Source organism: Ovis aries, chromosome 8 (genome assembly GCF_016772045.2).
Source record: "Ovis aries strain OAR_USU_Benz2616 breed Rambouillet chromosome 8, ARS-UI_Ramb_v3.0, whole genome shotgun sequence".
NCBI lineage: Eukaryota > Metazoa > Chordata > Mammalia > Artiodactyla > Bovidae > Ovis > Ovis aries.
The window spans coordinates 21,770,863-21,788,504 of NC_056061.1; the positions used below are offsets into that span (position 1 = coordinate 21,770,863).

Sequence of the window (17,642 nt, forward strand, 5' to 3'; positions counted from 1 at the left end):
GGTGAATTAATGATAACCTGGGAAGTGAAAATGAACATGCGAGCTTGCTGCTGCTAAGTCACTTGAGTTGTGTCCGACTCTGTGCGACCCCATAGACGGCAGCCCACCAGGCTCCCCCGTCCCTGGGATTCTCCAGGCAAGAACACTGGAGTGGGTTGCCATTTCCTTCTCCAATGCATGAAAGTGAAAAGTGAAAGTGAAGTCGCTTAGTCGTGTCTGACTCTTCGCGACCCCATGGACTGCAGCCCACTAGGCTCCTCTGTCCATGGGATTTTCCAGGCAAGGGTACTGGAGTGGGGTGCCATTGCCTTTTCTGACACGTGAGCTTAATAGCCCCTAAATGCTAGTGTGCAAAAAACATCTTCGTATTTGATATTGAAAAAAAAAAAAAAACATTTAGGTTGCTGAGTTTAAACAGCATGACTTTCTGTTCTTTAAGTAGAATAGGTTTTCATTATAAAGCCACAGTCTAGTCACTTTCAACAGCTACAGGTAAACTCCTAGAATAAAAATAGCTTTAAATACACAATTGGGCAGGGTGAAGCTAGAAAATATTCTGATTCTTCAATCTGTTTTGGACAAGACAGTGCTTTTTATGTGACTAACAAAGCAAACAGTAGTCAGATTCCTTGTACTGAAATAAACACACTATTTGTAAAAAGGGTTGAACGTACAAGGCTTATTCAATAAAGATACCACATTTCCCAAAATTAAATGGGAATATAGAATGACAAATACCCACATATATTTACATATCCCCCAAAGAAGACATATGACCACTTGGTATGGATTTTGTCTCTAATAATTACTAAATGGAGCCAAGCCCACTGTCTCACCACAGAAAACAGCAAAATACCTCAAGCACAAGAATTACCTAATTTTAAAGTTGGGAGGAGTTTAGAAACTAATCCAAACTTTTCATTGTGTTGATGAAAAAAGGAACACCTAGAGAGGTTAAGGTGAAAAGTTCTGGAAATAGTTGAAGCAACCACGGATAAACACATGGTCGACAGGTGCACAGAATGAAGAGCTGAGAATTATTCTTTGAATTTTCACGTGAATAACAAGGAACAAGGTATCAGTCTCAATTATCAACAAATAAGTATGTGTCACCATATATACACATAAAAATACTGGAATATACATTTCTAATAAATCCTTTTAAAACAAAGTCTGTAACCTAGTATTCAAGGGCATCCAAAACGTTACCCCACCTACTTCTTCAAAATCTTTCCCAAGAGAACCATAGTACCTGGAAGGCAGCCATTTCTCTCTCTTATCTTTTGTGGACTCTTACAGATGTAGTAGAGGACACAGTATAATTACAAAAAGTATTATTCCATAGATAATTTTCAAATGATGCAAGAATGGTCAGAATATATAGGAACAGACAAACAACAAGGCCCTACAGTTCCCTTGCATAGCAAAGGGAACTATATTTTACATCCTATGTGAAGCCGCAATGGAAGAGAATAAAGACAAAGTGTGTGTGTGTGTGTGTGTGTGTGTGTGTGTATAACTGAATAACATTGTTGTACAGCTGAAATTATAAAAGTCGTATTTCATATGAATCTGTGAGTATTATATAGAGACATGGTAAGTTTTTAGATATAGCAACCAATAAAAGGTTTGAAAGTGTGAGTTAAGAGAAAGGAAGGCAGTGAGATGAGTTATCCATTTATATTTCTACAAGGTGCTATGCAAGGCTTAGCTCAAAATATATGCAGAAAATTACATGCAGGGGAGGAAGAGGGAAGAAAAAGAACAAACCCTGATTTCATCCACTGGTCAAACATTTAATTTCAATTACTGATCAATCCTGAATCCATGCCACTTTAATTCTACAGAGATTAAAAAAAAAAAAAAAAAGACGTATCTATGCCTATTATGGAATTTTCCTTCTCACCTACTTCATCCATAAAGTTGATGTGACTTAGCTCCAAAATGACGAAATGAAATAAGAATCAGAATTTGGCCTCTCAGCTTGCTGTTATTAGATTCTTTAGGATCCTGAAAACAGACTTTAAGAGTCTCCTATTATTGTTAAAGAGAATACTAGCTACTGAAAATCACAATGATAACATTTACTTTCATCTTTTGGGGGAAAAAGGTTTCTAACTGAGCTGATTTGAGATTCTAGAAGGAATCTGCAAGGCAAACCGATAATACTTACAAAAAGCTGAAAGTAAAGTCTGAAGATCAGTTTTCTTCTGAAATGAACACAGCAGCCTTATTTAAATGGACATGATATGATATGATATTATCAAGTTAAGGGTTTTTGTACCTCCTCCACTGCAACTCTAAAATAAAACCCAAAATTAAGCAATAAAATCTGCAGCTATCTACCAAACACAGGAAGTAGAGTGTTGTGAACAATGAATTTAAATCCTTCAGGGTAGTTACACTGGCAGCTCTCTACATTTATGGATGTCTTGCTTCTGTTTGAAAAATTTTAAATAATTAAATGCAAAACTAAAGTGTTTATATGCTAACATATTTTACATCTCTCTTATTAACATCTGAGAGCTTACATTAAGATCCTGAAATACAAGACAGTATACCCACATTTTCACTATTGTGCTTCTTCCAAGCCTAAAAATAAGAATTGGGGTATGCTATTTTCATAAAAGTTCAGAAACATTCATGGACACATTGATGGCTTTATGTAATAAGTGAAGAATTTAGGTGATGGTTTAAACCCACACTCCCCTCCAAAAGACTTCTTTCCCTACTTTTACATACTCCCAAGTATTTTCAACCAAGTAACACAAGAACGTGCTTTCTAAAAATATAAAGGGGCTAGAATCACCCCATCATGAATGAACAACCTAAACATCTGAGTAATAACTTCTAAAATAAAATCACAGAAAAAGATGGTGCATTGCTTAAACTATTAATAAAATTTAAGACAAAGAGTTTATTTTTCAATAAGAAAACAAGGCAAAGAGAGCCCAACCTGGTCTTGTATGCCTGCCCAATAGAACTTTCCACCATAATTAGTGCTTCCACCTCTGGGGCAGGGGGAGGAGCTTAAACTCAGGGTGACCTCACGGAGCAAGGGCTAAACAGTATAAATGCTGCAGGACAGCTCTGGAGAGGGCATCTTCTGCAGTGCTCACCTGGGCACAGGGCAAGGCACAGCGCACTGGTAAGAAGCCACCTCCAGGAACTCCTAGAGTCCGGGTAAGTCCACTGGTAGATCTCCATGTCAGCGTATTTGGAAAAAAGTCTCAGTTACTTGCTACTTTGTGATTTAAAATAATGGCTTTCCACTAAAATCACTCAGAAAGTTTAATTTGTAGCTGTCTGTAAAATATAGTCTTAATTATAACTATATTTGCAAAAACATGTTGTAATCTGAATTTCAGTGTTTTTGAGACTATTGGTGACTTCAGTCTGTATCAAAGATCTTGAGTTATTTAATACAGACATCCAACTACAGTTTCTGTGTTTCTTTTAATGAAATCATTTTATTTTCACTTGATTATCTGGACACGGTTTTTAAAACCGATGAAGACATATATTCACATAATTAACAATTATAACTCTCAACTTATGGAATATATTTGATATACAGAATAAGGTTAAAAAGGTAGATGAATAATTCATCTATGCGACATTAGAAAAATAAACCAGGTCAATAATGAAGCTATATGAAATTATTCTTTTCTGTTTTTCAGAATCCAGCTGAGATCATGCTGCCACAAACAGCCTTTTTGCTGCTAATGTCCTTGAACTTGGTTCATGGAGTGTTTTATACTGAGCAATACCAAACACCTACGGGCATAAAAGGCCCACCATCCAACACCAAGACACAGTTCTTCATCCCTTATGCCATAAAGGGTAAAGGTAAACTGAACTATGTATCTTGCTGTATTAACTACTGGGTTGTTGCTGTATATAATCTTAACGATCTCTTTAGCAAAATGTTTTTTAAATTTTATTTGGCATTAAATTACCTTCAAACTCCTTAAATAGCCCAAAATGGAAAAGTAGGTCTATTCAAGAACATTCATATCCTTTACACAAGAATAGCAGAAATACCTAAAGAATATTAGGAAATTTTAGGTGTAGAATTTTTTCCCTCAAATGTGTGCTTTTTGCACAAATAATTCCCACAACCTAGACATATTAATCCAACCAAATTAGTCATGTTTAAATTGTTTTAACTAAATATAACTGTCCATTGTACACAAAAAGAGTAACAGGTTTATATATCTAAATGCTTACACACATTTCTTTTTACAGCTTATTTTTCTAGCTTACAAATCCATACAAAATTGAGTCTTAGCTATCAAATAACATGAGATTCCCACAAGAGAAATTTAATAGACAAATGAAGTAGCAATTCTCATAATTTTTTTTAATGCATTTCGGTTTAGTTTAGTAGTTAAGTGCACAGACCTAACTGCTTTATGCAACCCTGAGTTAGTTACTTATCCTCTCCATGCTTTAGCTCACTTATTTGTAAAACAAGGCACGTATGTCTATTTCAAAGGGCGGTTCTGAGACTTAAATTAGTTAATATGCAAAGTGCTTTAGTTCAATTCAGTCGCTCAGTCATGTCTGACTCTTTGCGACCCCATGAATCGCAGCACGCCAGGCCTCCCTGTCCATCACCAACTCCCAGAGTTCACTTAAACTCATGTCCATCGAGTCCGTGATGCCATCCAGCCATCTCATCCTCTGCCGTCCCCTTCTCCTCCTGCCCCCAATCCCTCCCTGCATCAGAGTCTTTTCCAATGAGTCAGCTCTTCGCATGAGGTGGCCAGAGTACTTAAGGGTTAGCTATTACTACTACTGCTTCTATTTTCCATACTACTTCCATTATTTCTACTCCTATTATTACTTCTCTCCTCCTCTTCCTCTTCCTAATACTCTAGAACTGATGCTGTAGCCTTAGGTTAAGTTTTAACTCTTTTCTTGAATCTGTTCTTCATCTGCTCAGCTTTCTTGACTATTATGAAGGGTACTGATATCGTGTATATAGAGTACTAACAAATCCTCAAGCAAGGGCAACTTTTAGGTTCATATTCACCAATTTCATTTAATAGCTATTTGGCACAAACTGCCTGCTACCTTACTGAACTACACTGAGTAATATGAACTGACTGTAGGACACAAATTTCTTTTCCATAGTATTTTTCCATTATGCTTACATATTTTAACCTATAAAGCTAAGAACAGTTGTCATAAAATTTAAAAATTATGCTTCTGGAGACAACTATTTTTAGCAAACTGAATATATAGGATTGTCTTTTTAAGAAGAAAGATGAAATTTTAAATGTTTCATGAAAGGTAGCTTAATGATCAGAAATAAATGCCTAAGTACTCAATAGATACCTTTCAATGCTCAAATACAAACACAGTATAAGAAAGAAAACAGTTAGGAAAAGAATTAAATACAAGAAAATCTGATACTTTGCTTGAAGCAACAAATGCAATTTGAAATGCTATGATAAGCAGTACTGAACTACACTCTGTATGATCACAAATTCAGACTTTTTTGTAGCTTACAAGATCATAACAAACAGTTGTGAATTAAAATAAAATGCACCACCACTATTAGAAGCTTAAAATATTTTCTATCTTTTCACCATAATATACTGTATCATTTCGGTTTTTCTTTTATAGAAAAAGTGAAAATATATCTTGTTAACAAATGAAAAATTTAGAAGCCATATTCTAACTATTAAATCCACTTTAGTTTACTTGGTAATACAAAGTAGAAACAAATACATTATTGCTATTGCTAAGTCACTTGAGTCGTGTCCAACTCTGTGCAACCCCATAGACGGCAGCCCACCAGGCTCCCCCGTCCCTGGGATTCTCCAGGCAAGAACACTGGAGTGGGTTGCCATTTCCTTCTCCAATGCATGAAAGAGAAAGGTGAAAGTGAAGTCGCTCAGTCATGTCCGACTTAGCGACCCCATGGACTGCAGCCTACCAGGCTCCTCCAGCCATGGGATTTTCCAGGCGAGAGTACTGGAGTGGGGTGCCATTGCCTTCTCCATCTAGCAGCAAATAAATGAAGACAAAGCCCACAATTTATATAGTGAAACACTGAATTGCTAACAGATATACAAGAAATTCCTGTGCAGTTGCTAGGCACATCTGTTCAAAAAGGTTAAGAGAACTCAGTCAAAACACACTAAATTATGCTGCAGAGGGTTTCATTACTGGTGAGTACACCGGAACCATACTCTGACACAATCAACCACTCTGTGGACATTTAAGAAACTTCTCTCCTGCAACCTACCAAGGTAACATTTTAAGTGACAGAGATCACTGTCTTTGGAGGAGTTTCAGTCTCAAATTAGGCTCAATTCAGTCATTCACAGCAAGACTTGCTTTTCCTCTCTACTTTAACAGTTAAACAGATTTCCAACCAGACCAAGACAATTATTTTTATATAGACATGATCTTTATAAAATTCTGAATCAAACCCCAATTTAATATGATTTGCATTTTAAAAATGTCCTATTTTACTGCAAACCATTAAGAAAGCCTTTATTCATTTATTCTATTTGCAAGGCATTAACACTCGTTCATATAGATATATCACATATGTACAGTAACATCACCAACAATATGTGCTAATATATGGAAATCTTTTCCATAAATTAATTTTTCTCATAGTCTTTTTCCTCATATCATTTTCTGAAAATCAATGGGTAAATAAAACTACACATTTGTTTGAAAAATGAAATATAACTTCTAATTAGTACAACATATAAAGATACTCAAATGATTTTCCTATTTCAGTATATGTTTTAATGACTATGCTCTGTATTTTATACTTCATGTATTATCAAATGTTTTCCAAATATCAGGAACATCTCTATCCAAGAGTATACATTAGCAACTACTATTGGCTGACTACTTCTTACATGCCAGTTAATTAATATGAAAGATTTTAAAAATACAGTAATGTACCAGTTAACATTTAAAAGAAATTATACCCATAAAAATATATTTTCAAAGGCAATTTTCAATTCTTTTAATATCAGTTTCATTTTAGTCTTCATTTTGATATTTAAGCCATTAAAGATTTAGTTAAATAGAGTTGAAGCATATTAACATGTTTTATACAAAAGAAGATGGAGCTCAAAAATCATAGTTCTAAGTCATTTTCAGGGTTTTGACCAAACTACTCAACTACTTTGACATCTACTAAATCTACCATCACTATGAACCATTTTCTGACAGCATAAGAATCTAATATTAATAGTATACACAGATATTCTAACTATTTCTGAGAATTTATTAAACATAAAATTAATTTTAAATAAACTCTGCAAGTAGATATTTAAAAACGTAAGTAATTTCATTACCATCTTTGCTAATATAGAAGAATTTCTGAGAAAAAAAGACTTTTATCTAGAGGCATATGATAGTGCTGCCTAAAGATCCTTTGACATGGTGATACTTCCCCAATAGTGTATCCTAAAGCTGGCCATGCTCTGTTACACCCCACCTTTGAATGACTAAAACCAAAACTCTGGACACCTCTTAAAGCACTTATCACATGGACACTTGTTTTATTCCCTTTGGGACTACAGTTCTTACAGGGTGTGTTTTGTACTTTTCTTATACTTACAGTTCAATAATAGATTTCACATTACAGGCACTGAATAATTTTTTAGTTTAAATTTACTATACCAGAAGTATTTAGTTCAAATGAACCCACAGATCTATGAAATCAACAATATCTGCATTAATCAAAGAAAATTTTATTTAACCATTTTAATACTATTTTATGTACCTTGCAAATTAATTCTCTAATTCTTTATTTCAATTTTAAGTCAATAACAGAGAACATAAGAGCTCATGCTTTGTACTGAGGTCAAAAACAACCAAACGAAAGAAAACCCGAAATCTAAACTGTTTACAGCAGGGTCATGGCAGATGTAAATTAAAACAGACTGTGTTTCTCCTTTATCTTATAGGATAGCTTTTGTGAAGGAAAGTTGTTTTAGTTCTTAACCTGTTCCTTTTTTATTCTGTACTTGCCTTTTTCCTCTTTTCCTATCAAATGCCATTTTTTCCTTTTCCTTTTTCTAGGGTAGACAATTTTCCTATAATAAATGTGCTAGTAAGTTTACCTCCAATGCACTCTTATTCTAAATGAATGTTTCAATCCCAGCTTATTTTCATGGATCATTAGGACGTAATGAAAATATGATGGTAGCCACGGTCTTGTGAAACCATCTTCTCTAGCAGTATGTTTTGAAACAATATAAATGCCTGAAAACAATATAAAATTGTCTAAAACCATTTAAGACTAGTCTGCCAAAATGGTCTGACTGACACTGCAATAACTACCCTGTCCTCGTTTATACTGTGAGAAGCAGTGGTTCCTTAGCATCACTAAGCCCTTAACCCATGTGTTCTGTGCGTGTCTTTCAGGCGTGTCACTAAGAGGAGAGCAGGGTATCCCCGGTCCACCAGGCCCCGCTGGACCTCGAGGGCACCCAGGCCCGTCAGGACCACCAGGAAAACCCGGCACCGGAAGTCCTGGGCCCCAAGGACAGCCAGGGTTGCCAGGACCACCGGGACCGTCAGCCACTGGGAAGCCAGGTTTGCCAGGACTCCCAGGAAAACAAGGGGAGAGAGGACTAAATGGACCAAAAGGAGATATTGGACCAGCTGGTTTACCAGGACCACGGGGCCCACCAGGGCCACCTGGAAGCCCCGGCCCAGCTGGAATTTCTGTTCCAGGAAAACCTGGGCCACAAGGACCTACAGGAGAACCAGGTCCCAGGGGCTTTACCGGAGAAAAGGGTGCACCAGGGGTCCCTGGACTGAATGGACAGAAAGGGGAAACGGGGTATTGTGCTCCTTGCCGCCCAGGTGAGAGGGGCCTCCCAGGTCCTCAGGGTCCCACGGGACCACCTGGCCCTCCTGGAGTGGGGAAAAGAGGTGAAAATGGGTTACCAGGACAGCCAGGCCTCAAAGGTGATCAGGGTGTTCCAGGGGAAAGGGGACCAGCCGGCCCACCAGGCCCCCAAGGCCCTCCTGGGGAACAAGGACCAGAAGGCATTGGAAAGCCAGGAGCCCCTGGAACTCCAGGCCAGCCAGGGGTCCCAGGGATGAAAGGTCACCCTGGGGCTCCAGGAACAGCTGGGCTCCCAGGGGCTCCCGGCTTTGGGAAACCAGGCTTGCCAGGCCTGAAGGGACAAAGAGGACCCGTGGGCCTTCCAGGGAGTCCAGGTGCCAAAGGGGAACAAGGCCCAGCAGGTCATCCTGGGGGAGCAGGTCTGCCCGGACCCTCAGGGAATATGGGACCCCAAGGACCAAAAGGCATTCCAGGTGACCCCGGGCTCCCAGGCCCTAAAGGAGAGATGGGGCCAGTGGGGCCTGCAGGAAACCCTGGGGCAAAGGGAGAAAGGGGCTCCTCTGGCTTAGATGGAAAACCAGGGTACCCAGGAGAACCAGGTCTCAATGGTCCCAAGGGTAACCCAGGGTTGCCGGGCCCAAAAGGTGACCCTGGAATTGCAGGATCCCCTGGTCTCCCAGGCCCCGTGGGTCCAGCAGGAGCTAAGGGAGTGCCTGGACACAACGGTGAGGCTGGGCCCAGAGGTGTCCCTGGAATACCAGGTACTAGAGGTCCCATTGGGCCACCAGGCATTCCAGGATTCCCTGGATCCAAAGGCGATGCGGGAATTCCAGGGCCTCCTGGCCCAGCTGGCATAGCAGTCAAGGGCCTCAATGGACCTACTGGGCCACCAGGGCCTCCAGGACCAAGAGGCAATGCTGGGGAGCCTGGCCTCCCAGGGCCCCCAGGGCCCCCAGGCCCTCCAGGCCAAGCAGCCCTGCCCGAGGACTTTGTAAAGGCAGGCCAAAGGCCGTTTGTTAGTGCCAATCAGGGAGTAACAGGAATGCCAGTGTCTGCTTTCACTGTTATCCTCTCCAAAGCTTACCCAGCTATAGGTACTCCTATCCCATTCGATAAGATTTTATATAACAAGCAACAGCATTACGACCCAAGAACTGGAATCTTTACCTGTAAGATTCCGGGGATATATTACTTCTCTTACCACATACATGTGAAAGGGACCCATGCTTGGGTAGGTCTGTATAAGAACGGCACCCCTGTAATGTACACCTATGATGAGTACATCAAGGGCTACCTGGATCAGGCTTCAGGGAGCGCTGTCATCGACCTCACCGAGAACGACCAGGTGTGGCTCCAGCTGCCCAATGCAGGCTCGAATGGGCTGTACTCCTCTGAGTACGTCCACTCCTCTTTCTCAGGATTCTTGGTGGCTCCAATGTGAGCATATTCTCACCGAGCTAACACAAATCTGCTTGAAGAGGCATTCCCCAACTCCACCCCATCCCATGAAATGCATATGGAGGTAGGCTGAAAAAATGTGACTAATTTTAGTTTTCCAAAGTACAGGCCTGAGCTCTCAGATACGGTAAACATATGTGAAGATCCTCTTGAGTTTCTAGTCAGCAATCCTAAAACTCCTAAAAGTTTTCTGAGAACTCCTTCAGTATTTAAAATTTTCATCCTGATAAGCTAAAAAAGTGATCGCAAAAAATCCCTGAAATGTGATGTGAAATCATATCAAATTTGATTTCAGAAGTTCAGCATTTCCTTTTAAAAATAAGTCTGTTTCTGACAATTAACAGGAAAATTTCCAGGAAACATTCGGGAGATTTCATATATCTTTATGGGACTTAAATACTTGAATATTCAAATTTAAAAAACACTATATACCCTAAGATCTTTCTGATGGTACATTACTTGAAGGTTTAAGTGGCCCCTTTTGTCAATATCTATTAAAGTATACAGGTGCATATAGACTTTCTACAGCTCTCATAAGAAACCCAAAATATTAATGTTAAAGTTAATCTGAAATGCAAGGTGCTTTAGTCATGAACCTTTTCAAATTTTTCTGTGGATTGCTGAAAGCTTTCTATATACCCTTTAAAACTTGGAAATGGTGTCTAACCTATTTTATTTATTTGACACAAGTGTGATTAATTTGCTTTAATGACTTCTTGAGTCTTATATAATGTTAATATGATTTTGTGGGTTTATAGAGTATTAGCATATGTACCTTGGGCCTCCCATTCCAGTGAAATTGTAATATCAAGGGTTTCAAAATCTGACTAGAAATGAAAAGATATTTATTTCTGCTCTGTACTGTATTTTAATGTTTCTGTTTAAAACTCATAAGCTGTGCCTCATGAAATGTTTTATCTACTCCTTATTTACAATGCAATAAAATAACATCAATAGATGATTATGTTGAATTTATTTGAAACCAGCAATTTGCTATTCTCAACCACTCTTTTAAGGGTTTTCATCTTACAAAGTTAATAAAAAGTAAAATGATAAAGTGGTGGGTAGCTTTTGCAAGGGGCATGGATATACCCTTCTACTGGAGATGGGCATTTCCACACACCCAAGCACTCATTGTTGACTGTGAAAAGCCATCAAACAGAACCACATGTGATCTACAGGGTGAGGGGCTGGGGACTGGGAACAGAAAAGTAAGACAATCACCCAAGTCAGTGATATTCTTCTAGGAAGCAATGAAGCAGGCAGCAGAGAAACATGTAGTTTGAACAAATATTCTGCAGTTATTCACTGCCTTGACATGTTTTTAGTCATAATATTTAGGATCATTTTGATGGCTTAATGACATTAAAAGGCAGGCAAGAATTTTTATGCCAATCAAACAGCAACATTTTTATTTTTCTCAGCGAAAAACACTGCCTGTGAGCATCCACCAGTCCAAAGGATGAATTAGGACAGTCTGGTTCAAGTCACTCAGGTACCAAACTATAAAGGCATCTCTTAATGCCTTAGAAGCAATGTTTCTGTGTAACCCAAGCAAACCTGTTGATGGAACTGTAAAAGCTTGGGGTTGGGTTGGTGATCTCTGCTCCCATTCTGTGTGAGCTCAACCTGCTTTTAAGCATTACGAACAGAATTTTCACTCTTCCTCTCCATCTATAATTACTACACTAATGGTTATAGCTGTCACCAATCTCATTTCCAAGCCAAGAAAGACCAAATTCTGGGGTATCCACAAAAGAGTCCTATTGCTAAGCATGTAAAAGACAGCATCTCTTAGAATACTGGCAATGATGGCCATTAAACAGACATGAAGAAAAGCAGCTCTTAGACTATAACCAGTATCAACTTTATAGCAATATCTAGGGCCAAATTAAATCCTAATTAAGGTACGTAAAAAATAGGTACCTCCTAAGTAATTCATCAGACGCACAGCACTGAACAAACATCTAAAGCCTCTCTCCAAGAAATGGGAAGCTGCCACATAACACAGAGCTCAGCCTTGCACCCGGTGACAACCTAGAGGGCCGGACGGGGTGGGAGGGAGGCTAACGAGGAAGGGGGATGAATGCACAATCATCACTGATTCGTGCTGATGTACGGCAGGAAACTACTGCAACACTGTGAAGCAACGATCTTCCAAAAAAAAAAGAAAAGAAATAAAGTTTCTCTTCACATTACTCACCTTTAAAAGCTGACATCTTATAATTATGTTGTATACCAGCAACTATGTCCTTCCAAAAATCAAATGGTTTTTGACCACTGTTCTGCTAAAGAAAAAAAAAAAATCCAAATGTGACACAAGTAATAATTCTGTTTTTAAGCATAGTAGAAAACACTTGGCAAACAACTATATTACTGTACTGTAAAATAGGGATTCGTGTTTTAGGAAATAGATTAATAAACTTCTCACTTTTCCAGATGGGATCGTAGAAAAATATCTTCCATGAAAATCATGGCTATAGAGATATATATACATATGACTAAATATTAATGTAACCCATATAACCCAAATAAAATAAAAGTTTCCATGCATTATAAAGTCTAAACAATATACACTACTTTTAACACATGAACAAACCTACAATGTTATAGCTTAGGAGGTATCAGGATATGTTGCTTCCTGTACCATGGCATCAATGGAGCTAAAAGGCCTGCAGCCTTAAAACTGCAAAAGCTGGTTACTTTACGATTCTGTGCACATTTACCTGAGTTTCAGTAAACAAGAGCATCAAGTCTCTACTGGTGAGATGAAGGAGGTTCCTAATCCAAAATTCAAATCATTTATGCTAAGTATTTTTTTTTAAACCCAGAAAGCAAGTAAACAGGAAAATATACAACCCTATAGCCCCATGCTTCCTTGGAGATATTAACCAGTGTCCTATATAAACAAATACTAACTACTAGATAGTATTTAAATTATATCAAACCCAAAATATTTAAAGATCGGTGCATTTGTTACAGTCACTATAAAATGAGAAGCTGACTTCATCCCGTAACAACTTCTACAAGCCAGAACTATGGCTCAACAGAAACTTTCATAAACACATGACTGTAATTCTGATTCAAAAAGAAACCATCATCTAGTCCTATCTGAATGCAGAGTCCCAAAGAACAGCAAGAAGAGATAAGAAAGCCTTCCTCAGCGATCAATGCAAAGAAATAGAGGAAAACAATAGAATGGGAAAGACTAGAGATCTCATCAAGAAAATCAGAGATACCAAGGGAACATTTCATGCAAAGATGGGCTCAATAAAGGACACAAATGGTATGGACCTAACAGAAGCAGAAGATATCAAGAAGAGGTGGCAAGAATACACAGAAGAACTATATTAAAAAGATCTTCATGCCAGACATCCTAGAATGTGAAGTCAAGTGGCCCTTAGGAAGCATCACTAAGAACAAAGCTAGTGGAGGTGATGGGATTCCAGTTGACCTATTTCAAATGCTAAAAGATGATGCTGTGAAAGTGCTGCACTCAATATGCCAGCAAATTTGGAAAACTCAGCAGTGGCCACAGGACTGGAAAAGGTCAGTTTTCATTCCAACCCCAAAGAAAGGCAAATGCCAAAGAAAGCTCAAACTACCGCACAATTGCACTCATCTCACATGCTAGTAAAGTAATGCTCAAAATTCTCCAAGCCAGGCTTCAGCAATACGTGAACCGTGAACTTCCTGATGTTCATGCTGGTTTTAGAAAAGGCAGAGGAACCAGAGATCAAACTGCCAACATCCGCTGGATCATGGAAAAAGCAAGAGAGTGCCATCTATTTCTGCTTTATTGACTATGCCAAAGCCTTTGACTGTGTGGATCACAATGAACTGTGGAAAATTCTGAAAGAGATGGGAATACCAGACCACCTGACCTGCCTCCTGAGAAATCTGTATGCAGGTCAGGAAGCAACAGTTAGAACTGGACATGGACAACAGACTGGTTCCAAATAGGAAAAGGAGTACGTCAAGGCTGTATATTGTCACCCTGCTTATTTAACTTATATGCAGAGTACATCATGAGAAATGCTGGGCTGGAAGAAGCACAAGCTGGAATCAAGACTGCCTGGAGAAATATCAATAACCTCAGATATGCAGATGATACCACCCTTATGGCAGAAAGTGAAGAGGAACTAAAGAGCCTCTTGTTGAAAGTGAAAGAAAGTGAAAAAGTTGGCTTAAAGCTCAACATTCAGAAAACTAAGATCATGGCATCTGGTCCCATTACTTCAAGGCAAATAGATGGGGAAACGATGGAAACAGTGACAGACTTTATTGTTTTGGGCTCCCAAATCACTGCAGATGGTGACTGTAGCCATGAAATTAAAAGACACTTGCTCCTTGAAAGGAAAGTTAGAACCAACCTAGACAGTATATTAAAAAGCAGAGACATTACTTTGCCAACAAAGGTCCATCTAGTAAAAGCTGTGATTTTTCCAGTAGTCACGTATAGACATGAGAGTTGAACTATAGAGAAAGCTGAGCGCCAAAGAATTGATGCTTTCCACCTGTGGTGTTGGAGAAGACTTGAGAGTCCCTGGACTGCAAGGAGATCCAACCAGTCCATCCTAAAGGAGATCAGTCCTGAGTGTTCACTGGAAGGACTGATGCTGAAGCTGAAACTCCAATACTTTGGCCACCTGTTTCGAAGAACTGACTCATCTGAAAAGACCCTGATGCTGGGAAAGACTGAAGGTGGGAGGAGAAGGGGACGACAGAGGATGAGATGGTTGGATGGCATCACTGACTCAACAGACTGAGTTTGAGTGAACTCTGGGAGCTGGTGATGGACAGGGCAGCCTGAAGTACTGCAGTCCATGGGGTCGCAAAGTCAGACATGACTGAGCGACTGAACTGCAGCCTACCAGAAACATCACTGTCATTTTGAAAGACAATATAGGCATAAAGGAACGGGATTCTGGCATAAAACCAATTTATATTCATAGTTCTTAAGCTCTAAGTATAAACTGATATAACCAGAGATCTATTTAATCCTGATACCTAGGACAAAGAAAAAAACTATATAAACTATGCTCAAAATGATCATTTTTAACATTTCATCCCATTTTTCTGGTTTTATACTATCTAACAATGCTTTAAAAGACACATGGAATTTCTTTACATTTCTTTTATTTTAAAAACTCTGCTAATGAAACCAAGAAGTTATTTCTCCACATGCAGGTTTGGTATTTTCTTTTTCTAGACTTTTGCACCCCCTGCTGGAGAACAGGTTTATTATCCTTAGGTATGGTCATTTAATTTTCCAAAAATACTTTGACCAATTTCTCTATGTCTTTCCTTCTTGGTAACCTCTGAAAGGAAGGAAATTGAGTAAAGTCTCAACTAGAAAGACATATACAATTGAGTCCTCAGTGTGCATGTGCGCTTAGTTGCTCAGTCATGTCGGATTCTTTGCGATACCACGGGCTGTAGCCATCTGTACATGTAGGCTCCTCTGTCCACGGAGATTCTCGAAGCAAGAATTCTGGGGTGGGTTGCCATGCCCTCCTCCAGGGGATCTTCTCAAGCCAGTTCTCCTGCATTGCAGACGGTTTCTTCACCATCTGAGCTCCCAGGGAAGCTCAAATTTACGAGCCAAAAAGCTCATAAATTTATTAAGCTCAAAAGCTCCGATTTATGGCCAAATAACATACCATAGTTTCTAAGAAATGAGGCCCCACTCACCTTTGTTAAAGAGTCTACCACTCTGGCACATAGAAGAGCTCCAGGCAGGTCAAAGTAGTTATCATAAAAGTAGTATTTTCCTAAAAAGAACACAATTTTAAACTGGGATCAAATTAATGCCTCATTTATGTGATACGGAAAACTTGGCTAAAAGAGGCTATATTTTGGTTTAGTTACTTTAAGGGGCTTCTATTTCAACTCGGAACCACTCTACTACCCTGTCATCCACTGTCTTTTAAAGAAGGCTTCACTATAATGACTCTATTAATATAAAAAAGTTATAATAAAATATGATATGTATAAGTTAAGCATTTTATTAAAAACATTTTAATGCAAAATTAAAGACTATATCATAAAAATGAAATAGATTATGAAAAAGTCACAATTTGTATTATCAGTGTCACTGAATTTCAAAACCATCAACCTAACACTGGAATACCACGAAGTGCATTCACTAATCTGTGTTGGTTGATCCCGTGGAGTCTCACATTCAATCTTTATGCAACTTCAGACAAATTTCAGTGCAATGTAAGAACAGCCAGGGTGAGAAAAGGGACCAAAAAAAAAATGTGTCCTCACATCACGCGAGGACACAGTGTGTGCTTATCTTAGAAAAACTTAAAACCAATACAATATTGTAAAGTAATTAACCTCCAATTAAAATAAACAAATTTATATTAAAAAAAAAAAAGAAAAACTTATAAGCACAGCACAGGCACTCTAGATCTTGGAGAGCAAAGGGTTTGATTTATCCTCCTTGGCCTGAGGCTAGAATTCAAGTTGAGCCCTTCCGTGGCACTGACAGCACTTTTGAATCTGCTGTCCCTGGGCAGAAGACACTTTGGAGGACCCACGTCACATCCCCTTGGTCCACGGCTGACCCCAGCCACAGCTGTGCTGAACACCACTGTCCTTCCTCAAGCCACGCCTGCGTCATTCCCTCTCTCTGGAAGCCTCTAGGGCCCATGTGGCCAACCTCAATGGACAGGTCAGGAATCAGTGACTGTAGGCCCCAACTTCCTGTCCCTCGGGTTGACAATTCTGGGAAGTGCTCTCTGCGCCTCTCCTCAGAAGGCCTGGTGGAATCCAGGGCGCTTCTCTGTTCATTCCTTTCATGTCACACGCTCGCTGCTCTCTCGCTCCGGCAGACTGCAAGGAGGAGCAACCACTCCACTTTGAGCACAAACCTCACAGAGTCCTCTGTACTGAGAACTCCTGGTACAAAGAGGAATCGAGCAGGATCAACAGATGGAGCCGGATTTCAGTTTAATGTAAGGGAGTACTTTTCAAATTACAATTACTTTGTGCAGATTATTGTAACTGCCCGCCCCCTTCCTCCATTTGTAAGCTATGTATGAGGTCATGGAACATAGCGGCCTTGTGTCTTAGTGTCTACTACGCACAATTTCCAGGATATTGTAGGCACTCAATAAGTGCTTGTTGAATGATCCAAAAATTGAATGGATTACAGTCAACCTTTGAACAACACAGGTGTGAACTGCACAAGTCCACTTTTACATGTATTTTTTTCAACACGTAAATAAATAAATACTATAGCAGTTCACGATCTGTGACCCACAGTAAGTTGAACCCACAGATGCAGAAACTGAGACAGGGAGGAACTCCAATTAGGGAGGGCTGACAATAAAGT

General features: G+C 39.2%; 2 protein-coding genes across 5 annotated transcripts in view; one reads left to right on the forward strand and one right to left on the reverse strand.

The window, feature by feature from the left end:
- Positions 1 to 11,272, forward strand: part of COL10A1 (collagen type X alpha 1 chain) — a 75,586-nt gene extending 64,314 nt beyond the window's left edge. For 2 of the 3 annotated variants that reach the window (XM_060419213.1, XM_042253292.2), the window contains exons 2-3: positions 3,681 to 3,849; positions 8,410 to 11,272. In XM_060419213.1, coding sequence (XP_060275196.1) covers positions 3,696 to 3,849; positions 8,410 to 10,280 — 2,025 coding nt within the window. In that variant the 5' untranslated portion in view covers positions 3,681 to 3,695 and the 3' untranslated portion in view covers positions 10,281 to 11,272. Of the gene's footprint in view, positions 1 to 891; positions 3,850 to 8,409 lie in introns of those variants that run through there. The other variant, XM_004011185.6, reaches the window with a different exon arrangement.
- Positions 1 to 17,642, reverse strand: part of NT5DC1 (5'-nucleotidase domain containing 1) — a 116,569-nt gene that overhangs the window by 86,505 nt on the left and 12,422 nt on the right. Inside the window, exons 5-6 of one of the 2 annotated variants that reach the window (XM_012182548.4) lie at positions 15,992 to 16,071; positions 12,501 to 12,582 (exon numbers count right to left, since the gene is read on the reverse strand). In XM_012182548.4, coding sequence (XP_012037938.2) covers positions 12,501 to 12,582; positions 15,992 to 16,071 — 162 coding nt within the window. Of the gene's footprint in view, positions 1 to 12,500; positions 12,586 to 15,991; positions 16,072 to 17,642 lie in introns of both variants that reach the window. The other variant, XM_004011184.5, reaches the window with a different exon arrangement.